This window comes from Chelonia mydas, chromosome 5, assembly GCF_015237465.2.
Source record: "Chelonia mydas isolate rCheMyd1 chromosome 5, rCheMyd1.pri.v2, whole genome shotgun sequence".
NCBI classification, from domain to species: domain Eukaryota; kingdom Metazoa; phylum Chordata; order Testudines; family Cheloniidae; genus Chelonia; species Chelonia mydas.
The window spans coordinates 59,970,768-59,985,449 of NC_051245.2; the positions used below are offsets into that span (position 1 = coordinate 59,970,768).

General features: G+C 40.8%; 1 protein-coding gene across 1 annotated transcript; it reads right to left on the minus strand.

Annotated features, from left to right (window-relative positions):
- Positions 1-1,781: 1,781 nt before the first annotated feature.
- Positions 1,782-13,797, minus strand: SPATA9 (spermatogenesis associated 9). The gene is given in 6 exon segments (XM_007054099.3): positions 1,782-1,805; positions 1,807-2,049; positions 4,355-4,450; positions 5,142-5,369; positions 13,514-13,602; positions 13,737-13,797. Coding segments are annotated over 6 exon segments (741 nt in total).
- Positions 13,798-14,682: the final 885 nt, after the last annotated feature.

Genomic DNA, 14,682 nt, shown 5'->3' on the forward strand with positions numbered 1-14,682 from the left:
ACGAGCCTCTGATAGTGTGGCTGATGTTATTAGGCCCTGTGATGGTGTCCCCTGAATAGATATGTGGGCACAGTTGGCAACGGGCTTTGTTGCAAGGATAGGTTCCTGGGTTAGTGGTTCTGTTGTGTGGTATGTGGTTGTTGGTGAGTATTTGCTTCAGGTTGGGGGGCTGTCTATAGGCAAGGACTGGTCTGTCTCCCAAGATTTGTGAGAGTGTTGGGTCATCCTTCAGGATAGGTTGTAGATCCTTAATAATGCATTGGAGGGGTTTTAGTTGGGGGCTGAAGGTGACGGCTAGTGGCGTTCTGTTATTTTCTTTGTTAGGCCTGTCCTGTAGTAGGTGACTTCTGGGAACTCTTCTGGCTCTATCAATCTGTTTCTTCACTTCCGCAGGTGGGTATTGTAGTTGTAAGAATGCTTGATAGAGATCTTGTAGGTGTTTGTCTCTGTCTGAGGGGTGGAGCAAATGCAGTTGTATCGCAGAGCTTGGCTGTAGACGATGGATCGTGTGGTGTGGTCAGGGTGAAAGCTGGAGGCATGTAGGTAGGAATAGCGGTCAGTAGGTTTCCGGTATAGGGTGGTGTTTATGTGACCATTGTTTATTAGCACTGTAGTGTCCAGGAAGTGGATCTCTTGTGTGGACTGGACCAGGCTGAGGTTGATGGTGGGATGGAAATTGTTGAAATCATGGTGGAATTCCTCAAGGGCTTCTTTTCCGTGGGTCCGGATGATGAAGATGTCATCAATATAGCACAAGTAGAGTAGGGGCGTTAGGGGACGAGAGCTGAGGAAGCGTTGTTCTAAATCAGCCATAAAAATGTTGGCATACTGTGGGGCCATGCGGGTACCCATAGCAGTGCCGCTGATCTGAAGGTATACATTGTCCCCAAATGTAAAATAGTTATGGGTAAGGACAAAGTCACAAAGTTCAGCCACCAGGTTAGCCGTGACATTATCGGGGATAGTGTTCTTGATGGCTTGTAGTCCATCTTTGTGTGGAATGTTGGTGTAGAGGGCTTCTACATCCATAGTGGCCAGGATGGTGTTATCAGGAAGATCACCGATGGATTAAGGTGGTGCTTGTGGACTTTGGGCCTCACTTCATTAAAATCTGGCTTCTGAAGTTGTAAAGAGATTTAAAAATGAAGCATATGAGTGTGTGGCCTCTCAACAACAATGGGACACAGAGGAGAGTATTCTGTTAATGCTTTGGGTAAAACGCAAAGATAATCTCTTTTCATAGTTCTGACATGATTGGATATGGTTATTTTTAAACTTCATAACATTTTGTGAAGTCAAACATCCTAGTCCAGTGAATCAAGACAGGAGATGAGAAAAGTCTGGGTAAAGGGAAAAATCAGAGAGAAACATCCTTGGCAGGCTGAACCACAGTAAAGGAAACAAAGTATACATTAATCCAATATAGTCAGTGACCATCTGCTAGAAAAATGCAATTAGACATGGGCCAGATTTGTGGAATTTGGTATAAAAGGAACCCACTAGACTCTACACTTAAAAACTTGGGATTTTTTTAACTTGCATAATCAATGAAATTTAAACAGTTTGTGTCAGTGAGAAATTTACATCCTATAGAACATGGCACTAAAAACATTCATAGTAAGGCCCTCAGCCATACCTAGATAGACATTTTTTTCCTTTCACTAGTCAAGGTACTCTGAAGATATTAAGTTTTTGTATGAATTATTTTATTAACAAATAGAGAATGTAAATTCTGTATATATTGTGTCTTTCTTTTCACATTTAATGCACTAACAAAAAGCTCACAAACCTGTTTGAGCTTTAGTTACCACTACTAAGTACTGTATCTTGATCCAGTGCAGAATGTAGGATGTGAATGCTGCTCTTAGTTGAATCAACAGGAAATTCAGAAAAGACTTGCTTCTCTGGAGAGGGCACAGTGTAACTTGCTAAATCTTCATATTTGGCGAATACATCTTTTTCTTCCTCATTCTTAGTGTTTTCTCTTGAGGCCTTTTCTTCTTCAACAATGTTTTTTATTTTCCCTAATACTGTGTTTATAGAGACTGCCTACATACAATAAAGATATATAGTTTAGTTGAAGAAAACCATAACTTGGAGTTGTATGTTACTGTCTGTATGACATTTGAAATGAACAACAAGAAGTACCCTTTATTTTGAAGTTTTTTAATACATACCAATATCTTAGTAATAAAGGACTCAGTGCTTCAAGGTGCTGACCACTTTGGCCACAATCTAATACAGTTAAGCATATGAATAGTCCCAGCAAATTCAGTAAGACTGTATATGTGCTTAAAATTATGCAGAGGCTTAAGTGCTGTTGGATCAGGGCTACTATGTTTAGCACTTCATAGGATCAAGCTTTTATACATCACCACAGCAGCCACACACTTTGTACAGTTGTAGCTAAGTGAATTTGCTCACAGGGTCAATGCCATTATGTCTATCAAATATTTAAATGAACAGTTATTACTATTACAAATTTCTCCTATAGAATGTATTACTGTAAATACTTACAACAACTAAAACCCCTCCAGCACATCATCAAGGATCTACAACCTATCCTGGAGGACGATCCTTCACTCTCACAGACCTTGGGAGACAGGCCAGTCCTTGCTTACAGTCAGCCCCCCAACCTGAAGCAAATACTCACCAACAGCTACCCACCACACAACAGAAACACTAACCCAGGAACCAATCCCTGGAACAAACCCTGTTGCCAAGTCCGTCTGCATATCTATTCAAGGGACACCATCATAGGACCTAACCACATCAGCCACACCATCAGGGGATTGTTCACCTGCACATCTACCAATGGGAAACATGCCATCACGTGCCAGCAATGCTCCTCTGCCATGTACATTGGCCAAACCGGACAGTCTCTACACAAAAGAATAAATGGTCACAAATGGTCATAAATGGTCAGACATCAAGAATTGTAACCTTCAAAAGCCAGTAGGAGAACATTTCAATCTTCCTGGACCCGCAATAACAGACTTAAAAGCGGCCATTCTTCTACAAAAAAACCCTTCAAAAAGAGACTTCAACGAGAAACTGCAGAGCTGGAATTAATTTGCAAATTTGACACCAAATGAAGCCTGAATAAAGACTGGGAGTGGCTGGATCACTACAAAAAGTAATTTTCCTTCTGTTGACACTCACACCTTCTTGTCCACTGTTGGGAATGGGCCATAGCCAGCCTGATTGAATTGGCCTCATTAGCACTGACCCTCTCACCCCCTTGGTAAGGCAACTCCCATCTTTTCATGTGCTGTATATTTATACCTGCCTACAGTATTTTTCACTGCATGCATCTAATTGATTGCCATGTTTGAGTTGGGAAATGTGACCGAGGTCCTGGGGTTTTTTCACCTTCCTCTGCAGCATGAAACATGGGTCATTTGCTGATTTGAACTAGAGTAAACGATGCGTTCTGTGTAATTAAGTCTTTAAATGAACATTTGAGTAGCTGAGTAACTCAGAGGTTGTGACAGGAGTGGGTGAATGAGGAGGTTCTGTGGCCTGTCATGTGCAGGAGGTCAGACTAGATTATCATGATGGGTCTTTCTGGCCTTAAAGTCTATGAGACAGGTTAGAGGGGATGGCTCAGAGGGGCAAATAATCTTGAGTAAAGAATCAGCGAATCATTAGCCACAAATTCATGAGACAATTTAATGCAGCATTGAAAAATAATAGCGTCCCACTTATCTAGGGTAAGTAGTTGGGTTTTTGGGTTCTTTTAATTTTTTAAATAAGTGAGTAAATATCATTAGTTTCCATTATCAATCAATATAGCGGAAGACGGGAGTAGATTTTTATGCCTTGGTTTGGGACCAAGTTTACAAGGCTGCCTAAACATGTACAAAGCACACTCAAATGCAACTTGAGTAAAAATAACCATTTCATTGCACCTGTCATGCAGCTACCTGTATGAAAAGAGCAGAGAGAAAACTGAAATGCTTATTGTTGATGACAGGTTTCAGAGTAGAAGCCGTGTTAGTTCGCAAAAAGAAAAGGAGTACTTGTGGCACCTTAGAGACTAACAAATTTATTTGAGCATAAGCTGTAGCTCACGAAAGCTTATGCTCAAATTTGTTAGTCTCTAAGGTGCCACAAGTACTCCTTTTCTTATTGTTGATGACAGCATTTAAATCTTATTCTGATGGCTATATTACTATAGCATGAATATTAAGGAACTGAATTGATCAAAAAATGCCTGATTCTGTCCCCTTTACCCACTGAATAGTACCTTATGCTGCACATAGTTCTATTGGTTTCATATATGGAGTAAGGCACTACTCACTGTGGGTAAGGGTGGCAGAATCAGGTGCAAAACTAAGAAGCGTATACTTACCACATAAATTAGTGCTGCATAGGAAGCACACATTATGCTGGTGAGAGCAGTCTTTGCTGGATAGGAGATCACATCGAACAGGGAAAATGTTCTACCCTGAAGGAAAAATAATTTTTTAAAACAAATTTTTTTGCTGCCAAAATATCAATGCTGTTCAATAGGACAATGTTTTAACAGCAGTTCCCTATATCTATATCCACTTCTGAAATGTCTATATTTACATTCATTTTGTCATCTGTGTGGGTCACTGGGACATACAGGAATCACAAGCATAAAGGGGTGGCATCCACTACAGCCCTTCTACCAGTCTGCCTATTCTTCTGACTCAGCAGGCCTTCTGTAGCTTATAGGAGAAAGTAGTGATGGAGGAGGAGAGTTAATGCTGCTGCAGAGCTGGCTAAAGTCTCTTTCCATGTGGAAGGAGGAGAACCGCCTATGCAGGGGCCTCTCCACTTGCAGATATTGGGTGCAATCGGGATCTGTTTGTATACAGTCCTTATTCAGGCAAAATGCCTACTGTTTTGGCCCAGCATGTTAACTGAATGAGGACAAACCAATAGTTTCAGGATTTGTGCCTGTATGAATTACTATGTAATAGAGGTGAAAGTATTCATAGGGGAAAAATGAGATAAAGATGGTAAAGATTCCAGTTTTGCACACAGTAACTTGAATGAGCTGTGGAACAGAACTTTGAATTGTAAGTAGTTTGAAAACCTGATATACATTGCAGGTAAAAAATGTCAGAATAGGTCCTAAATAATAAGCATTTGAACTAATGCTCCCATACCTGATTTTTATAGAGAGGCTGCTTTGGTATGTTTACATTTTTCAGAAGACGATGAGACATGGTATTTAACTCTGCAAAATGTTGAACAATTTGTGGCTGCAAGACTTTGGCAACAGATTTTGAAGATGTTGATATTCTGTTTAGCCCATTAATAACTCTTACTCCAGGAGATGAAGAGAATGCACTTGCCACAACTGATCTGGATGCTTGTAGAATGGGAACAATTTCCTGAAAGGGAAGTGTTTGAGAAATAATATGGCATATGATTCTAAAATGAATTTCTTAGAATATCATGACTTTATGGAGAGTGAAAGGCGATTCCAAAGATAATCCTTTGATACTGAGGCTATGCAGAGATACAAGCGATTTTATTAAAAGCTCAGTTATCATTCTTCATTTAACTCTACAACTAATGAACACGTATAATTACTTGAATTGTGGCAACATCCAAGACACTTTATAAACACATAGGAAGATATAATCCTGCCCCGTGTTCATATATAAAGTACCAGAATGTTTTACACTTTTAATGTCTTGGGAAACAACATGCATTTATATAGCACAGTTAGCATCTAGAAGAAAAATCTTTTGTAGCTCCTGTTTGGCCAGTGGACACAAGACTACCCTTCTCTTGTAATAGGTGTATGGCCTTTGCAGTATTCCCACCCCCTACAGTGGCTTAGCAAACAGGAAAGTGCAGCTATCATCTGAATTTGAGAAGTACTTTACTTCTGTGGATGTTGATGGTGTCAGCACCTCCCAGGAGGCTCTGTCATCTTGCAGAGCTCACCATATTTTCCATCAGACTCAGCATCAAAAGCAAACCTAAATATATAAATTTGGAGATGCAGGTGTTCTAACTGAGAGAGTCTATCAGTTCAGAACATAAAGAGCCTAATAGAGGATGTATCCGATTAAACTGAGATTACACTTGATATGGGCCAAAAGAGTTTAATGGTTTATTGTTGGTGATTTACCTATTGATTTCAGTTACAACATTGCCACCTGGTAATACAATGATGGGCATATTCGAAATGCTTAAGATAGAGGCATATTCTACTTCAATATTTGTAAATATTTTAAAATATGTTCTTCTCATCTGCTCATCTCTGAATGCATTTTCCCTTGCCCCCTGCTCTGACAATGCCAGCCTTGCCTGAGTCCACTTCTCCCACAAACATCTTTCTTCCATGATGCCACTTATGCATGGAATGTCATTCCTGAGCTGAAAAATAAAGCCTCTACTCTCCCCTTCAGATCCCTCCTTTCCTCCTCTTTACCCACTTCTTCCAGGACACTTAGCTTGCCAGTTTTTAGTAATAGTACAAATTATCATAGAGTCTCAGACTTTAAGACCAGAAGGCATCATCATGATTTTTTAGTTGGACTTCCTGTGCTTTTCAGGCCACAGAAGCTCACCCTCCCACTTCTGTAATAGGCCCATAACCTCTGGCTGAGTTACTGACGTCCTCAAATATTGATTTAAAGATCAAGGGGGCCCAGTACTGATTGGAGCCTTTGGGCATTAGCATACTACAAGTAACAAAGCCTTACAAAAATCTTTCATCCTTGCTTCTCTTAGAAACCTGTCCTTAAATCCTACAGCCCAATGGGATTCAACCAAATGTTAAAGAAAACCCAATCAATTGATTAGTGTGAAATTTACCCTAATGTGGTGGTGATGGTGAGGGAAGCAGCACAAGGCCCTGAGCACTATTTCTGCCCCATGGTGATTGTACTGTGGTCAGAGAGATTGTGGAGAGTTCTCTGAACCCTCTCCTTCACACTCTATAGGGGAGATCTGTGTCGGCTCTATAGTGGACCACATGATCTGTAATTAGAGGAATACAATGATCCAAGTAGCTACAATATACAATGTAGCAGCAGTCATTCTTCCTGTCCATACACTGGCATAATAGCCTGGCCACAGGATGACGGTGTGAGAAAGATCTAAGTATGAGCACTCCATAGCAGTCTTCCCTCCACAATTCTAACCACTCGGATTTTGCTCAGTGAGGGTGATGAATTTCAGTGACTGCACTAAATGGGAGAAATTGTATCTTACACATGTAGGGAACTAAGACGTGTTTCTGTGCACTCTGCAGTGACCTGTATTTTATCTGATATTGGTCAGAAGTGCAACTTCCATTTAAAAAAAAAAATCATCAATGGGAGTCCTGTAACTAAACCCTATGCAATGTTGCTTGAAAAAAAATGCAGGGTAGATTCTCAGATGTAAAGTGCCATAGTTGTTGAAATAAATGGAGCTATGACAATTTACACCAGATGAGGATCTGTCTTAAATGTTTTGTACCATTGGCTATTACTATTATTATATGTGATAAATATAAAAAAATAAAACTACATAAGGTTCTCAAAACATTTAGGAAGGAATGTGCATTGATATGGAACACAGGATCTAATTCAAGAGGTGAATATAATTGCAACCATAATGTAATTAAATTTAACATAATGGGGGGGGGGGAGAGAATGCGAATAAACCCACCACAGTCGCATTTAATTTAAAAAAAGGGAACTGCACAAAAGTGAGGAGGCTAGTTAAATGGAAATTAAAAGGAACAGTCACAAGAGTGAAATGCCTGCAAACTGCATGGAGACTTTTTAAAAACATCATAACAGAGGCTCAAATGAAATGTATGCCCTAAATAATCATTTTAAAAACTGTAAGAGGACTGTGCTACCGTGACTAAACAGCAGAGTAACAGAGGCTGTTAGAGCCCCCCCCAAAAAATTCCTTTAAAATTGGAAGTAAAATCCTAGTGAGGAAAATAGAAAGAAGCTTAAACTCTGTCAAGTGTAAAAGGCAGGGCAAAAAAAAATTTGAAGAACTAGCTAAGGTCAAAAAAAACTAACTGCAATTTTTTTAAAGTATATCAGAAGCTGGAAGCCTGTCAAACAGTCAGTGGGGCCCCAGGATGGCCGAGATGCTAAAGGAGCACTTAAGGAAGATGGGGCTGCTGCAGAAAAGCTAAATGAATTCTTTGTATCAGTCTTCACTGCAGAGGCTATGGGGGAGATCCCGACACCTGTGCTGATCTTCTTATGTGACAAATCTGAGGAACTGTCCCAGATTGAGGTGTCAGTAGAGGTGGTTTTGGAACAAATTGATAAATTAAACAGTAATAAGTCACTAGGACCAGGTGGTTGTCACCCAAGAGTTCTGAAGGAACTCAAATATGAAATTGCAGAACTAACTAAGGTATGTAACCTGTCACTTAAATCACCTTCTGTATAAGATAACTGGAGGGTAGCTAATGTAACTTATATTTTTTTTAAAGGCTCCAAGTACAATCTTGGCACTTACAGGCCAGTAAGCCTAACTTCAGTACCAGGCAAATTGATTGACACTGTAGTAAAGAACAAAATTATCAGACACCTAGATAAACCTGATATGTTAAGGAAGAGTCAACACAGCATTTTTAAAGGGAAATCATGCCTCACCAGTATATTAGAATGATCTGATAGCGTCAACAAGCATTTGGACAAGCATGATCCACTCGATATAGTGTACTTGGACTTTCAGCAAGCCTTTGACAAGGTCCCTCACCAAAGGTTTTTGAGCAAACTAAGCAATCATAGGATAAGAGGGAAGGTCCTCTCATAGATCAGTAACTGGTTGAAAGATAGGAAACAAATTGTAGGAATAAATGGCGAGTTTTCACAATGGAGGGAGGTAAATAGTGGGGTCCCCCAATCTGTACTGGTATCTGTGCTGTTCAGCATATTCATAAGTGATCTGGAAAAAAAGGATGAACAGTAAGGTGGCAGATGATGCAAAATTACTCAAGATAGTTAGTTCAAAGCTGACTGCAAAGCATTACAAAAGGATTTCACTAATCTGGGTGACTGGGTGAGAAAATGGCAGATGAAATTCAGTGTTGATAAGTGCAAGGTAATGCACATTGGAAAACGTAATCCCAACTATATGTACAAAATGATGGGGTCTAAATTAGCTGTTACCACTCAAGAAAGAGATCATTGTGGATAGTTCTCTGAAAACATCCACTCACTGTACAGCAAAAGTCAAAAAAGCTAACAGAATATTAGGAGAGGAATAGATTAAAAAAAAGACAAAAAAATAATATCATGCCACTATATAAATCCATAGTATGCCCACTTTGTGCAGTTTTGGTTGCCCATCTCAAAAAGAGATATTAGAATTGGAAAAAGTACAGAGAAGGGCAACAAAAACAATTGAGGGTATGGAACAACTTCCATCTGAGGCGAGGTTAAAAAGACTTGGACTGTTCATTTTAGAAAAGAGACAATGAAAAGAGATGATAGAGGTCTATAAAATCATGAATGGCATGGAGAAATGGAATAGGGAAGTGTTATTTAGCTCTTCATGTAACACAAAAACTAGGGGTCCCCAATGAAATTAATAGGCAGCAAGTTTAAAACAAACAAAAGGAAATCCTTCTTCACACAGTACATAGTGAACCTGTGGAACTCATTTCCATGGGATGTTGTGAAGTCCAAAAGTATAACAGGGTTCAAAAAAGAACTAGATATGTTCATGGAAGGCAGGTCTATCAATAGCTGTTCACCCGGATGGTCAGGGACTCAACCCCATGCTCTGGGTGTCCTTAAACCTCCAACTGCCAGAAACTGGGACTGGACCACATGGGATGGATCACTTGATAAATTGCCCTGTGATGTTCATTCCCTCTGAAGCATCTGTCTCTGGCCACTGTCAGAAGACAGGACACTAGGCTAGTTGGACCATTAGTCTGACCCAGTATGGCTGTTCTTATATGTATCACAATGCCCTTAGCACCTAATGACTAAATGTCACCATATCCATTATGTATGGTATATGCATCCACACACACTTTAGCTCATGTTGTCAAGGAAGAAGTGTAAATTACATTTTATCAGTGTCCACAAACAGGTTTAGTAGTGCTGTTCCCACCTGAGTCAGTGGCAATCTTTACTCAAGCAAAACTCCCCAAATGGGAGCTTTGCAATAGTATAATTAGGTGGGAGGGGGCATTTGTGGCCACTCTTTCGGTCATATTAGTCCCCTAATAGAAAGTGGGGATTATTGATGCCAATGTCAATAAGAGGTGAAATAATAAATATTTTCTTGTTCATTTAAGGCTGATCCCAAGCCTATTAAAATAGCAAAAGACCCACTGACATCAGCAGGAGCAGGATCAAGTCCTAAATGGCAATAGAAAAAGGCATTTGTTGCCTATCATATTTTAAGCTCTTTGGGTCACCACTTAGCACAGCAGGATCCCAATCCTAATTGAGGCCTTTGGGTACTACTGCAATACAAATTATAACATTCAATAGACATTGCTGTGTTATTCCTATTATTATTTTGTATTATTGTAGAACTTAGGAGCCCCAGTCATGGACCAGAATCCCATTGTGCTAGGTGCTGCACAAACACAGACCAAAAAGACAGACCCTGTTCCAAAGAGCTTACAATCCAAGTATAAGACAAGAGACAACAGATGGACACAGAGAGTTAGATGGGGAAGTGCAAGGAAACAACGAGATGATACTTGTCAGCATGATTGTCAGTGGTCTCTGCATGCCAGCAGCCTAACCGTTGTCAAGTTTTTTTTAATAGGTATAATGGAAAAGGAGAATTTTAAGGAGGATAATGAGTTAGTTTTGTGGATATTTATGGGGAGCATCTCCCAGCTGTGAGGGGCAGCATGGGAGAAAGTATAAAGGTGTTCATGTTATTAATGAGTGGGTGATGGAGCCTGGCCTCGTGACCTGATCAGAAGTCGGAGCTGACATTTTGATCGTGAATGGATGATAGGTAGGATGGGTGGTGATACATTGTAAAGGGCCTTGAAAGTGGAAATAAGTTGTTTATATTTGATGCAATAGAGAAGATGGAGCTAGTGGTGCGATGCAAAGAGAGCGAGGTGATGTGGTCAAAGCAGTGGGCAAGGAAATTGATCTTTGCATCAGCATTCTACATAGATACGAGCAGGGAGAGATTTACTTCACCGAGGCTAGTGAGAAGGATGTTGCAGTAATTGAGATGTGAGATGAAACCTTGGACAAGAGTTGTAGCTGTGTAAATGGATGGGAAATCTCAAGAGTTGTTGTATGGAAAGAAACAGCAAGATTTAGATATAGCCTGTATGTGAAGATGAAAAAACAGGTCTGAGTTTAAGATAACATAGTGGAAAAGATTAAGAACTCTGTTTCAGCCATGCTGAACTTGCACTGATATTGCGTTGTGGATTTTGGCCAATCAGAGAGGCAGGCCATGGTTTTAGTTTAGACAGAATGGGACAGGCTTGGAGTAGAGAGGTAGATCTGTGAGTCATCAGCATAGAAATGGTAGTTTAATTTGTATTTATGGATGAGATTTCAGAGATAAGTGTGGAGGGAGAAAAGAAAGGGATGAAAAACAGATCCCTGTGGAGCCCCTACAGAAAGTTGGAGAGGAAATGAGGAGGATCTTCCAAAGGACACACTAAAGAACAATTAGAGAGGTAGGAGGAGAATCAGGAAAGGACAGTCACAGAAGGACAAGATTTCAAGAGCATTGGTAAGTTTCAGTTAAGCACAAAGGATAGAAGCTAGTTGGAGAGGGTCTAGGATGGAACTGGAAGAGAGGACTCTAGACAGCAAATGTAAACAGCATGTTCAATGAGCTTAGAGGTGAAAGGGAGGATGCGGCACTAACTGGAAAGGCATGTTGGATCAAGGATGGATTTTTTTTAAGATGGGAAAGACTAAAGCATGCTTGTATCGTGAGGGGAAAGAGTGTCAGGAATCACAACCTGCTGCAGAGCTAGTCTCCAAGCAGCCTCCTCAGTACATTTGGCCTACAACAGCTGTCTGATTGGCTACACCACCTGATTGGCTGGAGGGGGTAGCAGCAGCAGCTTGCTGGCTGCTCAATGTTCATGCCCACCACTGTGATTGCTCCTGTTACCTTATTCCTGTCCTGCCTCTGCCTTCAACCCCTCCTTGCCTGTTACCCTGCTTGCTTCAGTTCCTGACCTTGGTTTGATCTTTGGCCCTGGCTTCCCACTACTGACTCTGGCTCTGCCCCTAGTCCTTGATTCCTGCTCTGACCACTAATCTAGACTGCCCTCATCCCAGTCAACGGAGCCAGAGGCACACAAGAGGTCAAGAAGAGTAAGGGAAGGAATGAGAGTGGGTATGAGGGAAATCTGAGGGAAATCAGATGGGATGGGGTCACTGGGGCAAGAGGAAGGCTTAGAGGAGGAGAACAGATGAGGAACTCCTGTGTCTGTGACAGGGAGGAGGAAGAGAGTTGTAGAAAAAGAGGTGGAAGATCATATTGCATTTTGCCAATTTTCTCATGGAAGAAATTGGCAAGAACTTGTGCAGGGAGAAGTGGAGGTTGGAGGAGGAGAGGGTTTGAGGAGTGGTCAGAGGTGGTTGGGATTGTGGACATGAGATTCAATTAAATTGGTTAAGTGGAGTTGTTTAGCTAGGAAGATGCCAGAACTGAAGAAGAAAATGAATTTGTAGTGTTAGAAGTCAGCCTAGTCACGGCATTTCTGCCAAAGATGCTCTGCAGCCAGAGACCAGGAACACAGGAAGTAGATGTTGGGGTGTTTCAGGCAATAATTTATTACAGGCCTTCTTCTCCCAATTTTATTTCTACATAGGAGGGATTGGAATTGATGTCCTGCTTCACAGTCTGATTTGCCAGTGTCAGTGGAATTGGAAGTGTAGAAGGAGTTGAGGGTCTATCACAATAGAGAGTCTGAGCACCTCACAAGCCTTAATGGATTTTACCTTCAGAACATCTCTGTGAAATAGGGGAATTTTAATCTCCATTCCACAGATGAGGAATGGAGGACAGCAGGCTGCATCCACAAACATTTTGGGCATCTAACTGCCACTTGAGGCAGTTTTAAGATTCTCAAGTTAGGATTCTCAAAACCTCCACTCAGCTGCCACCTAACCCACAAATTACCTAGGCATCTACATTTCTGCTGATAAATTCCCCTACATTTTTGCCAGTGGGTATGTATGGAGCCATCTAAATCCTGAGGCCATAAAGCAGCTCAGGCCATTCCCCTGCCTGTCTCACGTACAATGTCCAATTCAGAGACCACTTTCCAGATTGGGCCCAGCACAAAATGGAAGTGGAGAAGCCCCACCAGAGAGAGAGTGAGACGTAACTCTACAGTCCAGAGATTAGAGCACCCACCTGGCAGACCCAGGTTCCAGTCCCTGCTCCAATAACTATTTAATGACGAAATATCAACCTCAGCAGAGCATGTCTTATTAAATAATGATAGATAAAACACATTCATAATATTTTTAAACAAGAAAGGGAAAATCCTTTATCAGAACTTCTATGGCAATGAAATACAATAATTCAGTACCTTTACCTGGTTTGACTGTTGCAATCCAATTATGGTTGGAAATTCATCCTTAATCTCATCTATAATTTCCACAACTGCTCTCTGAATTAGGTAAGCTGAGGTAAAAAAAGAAGCAATTAAAGATTCAATTAAAAACCTAATTAATTAAACAAAGTGGTGGTACCATGTACAAATAGGTAGGACAAGGAAGGTTTATGGGTTTAAATGGATCACAACCAGGATTATGTACCTTGTCCAGAAAATCTCTTTAACACCTGCCCACATATCCACCCAATTGGTTTGATGGGCATCTTGTGTCCTAGGGTGAGTTCCCCTGAGTCCTAAGCTCCAGTTATCTCACAAGACTAACTCAGATGGACTCTCAGATCACAAATGAGCACACCATGACCCCCCCCCCCACATGAACATCACCATATCCAGGCAGGGAGCCTTTATGACAGCACAGTGGATCTCTTAGGTACCCACTTAGCTTCTGATGTTCTGCAGATGTGTGGTGCCCAAGTATGATCCTATCAGGAAAAAAATCATCCGTACTTTTCACAAGTTGCCATGTAAATGATCACATTTCTTCTAAGTTGTGCACAAGGATACACTGTTTTTACATCTTGCTCTTCTGGTATCCTAAATCCATGGGCTTGGGGCTAAACAAAATACGTCTCTGATTGCCTTTGTCTTCAGGTTCAAGGTAAACAAACAAAAGTCCCTTATTCCTTTCCTTAAGTTTTAAGCAACAAGAGAACTCATAGTTTTTGTCCTTTGCATTAGACTGTTTCTCGCAGTATATCTATGAGCCTTTCCATCAGTCAGCCAGTGATTTATTATTCCTTTTCTTATTATATGCACCAGGTTGGCTGCTGGGAAACTAATAGGCTCCAGCTGCTTCTAGTTCCTTCTGCTCTTCTCTCTAAGACAAGGAAATACCCAAGTGTCAACATACTAATGTTGGCCACTACCAATGGAGCCCTCAAACGTGCCAAAAATGTATGTTTAATTCACGTGATTCTTAATATGGCTGCATTGGTTGCCAACGTAAAGAGACCAGAAACAAAACATTGCCACATTTCTGAACTAGGGGTATTTGTCAGCTGTCTTTAATTAGTATAGTTTATAAACCCCTGTGTTTAATACTGAGAGGTAATGTTCAGCAAGACCACAACAATAGTGATGCCTTTGGA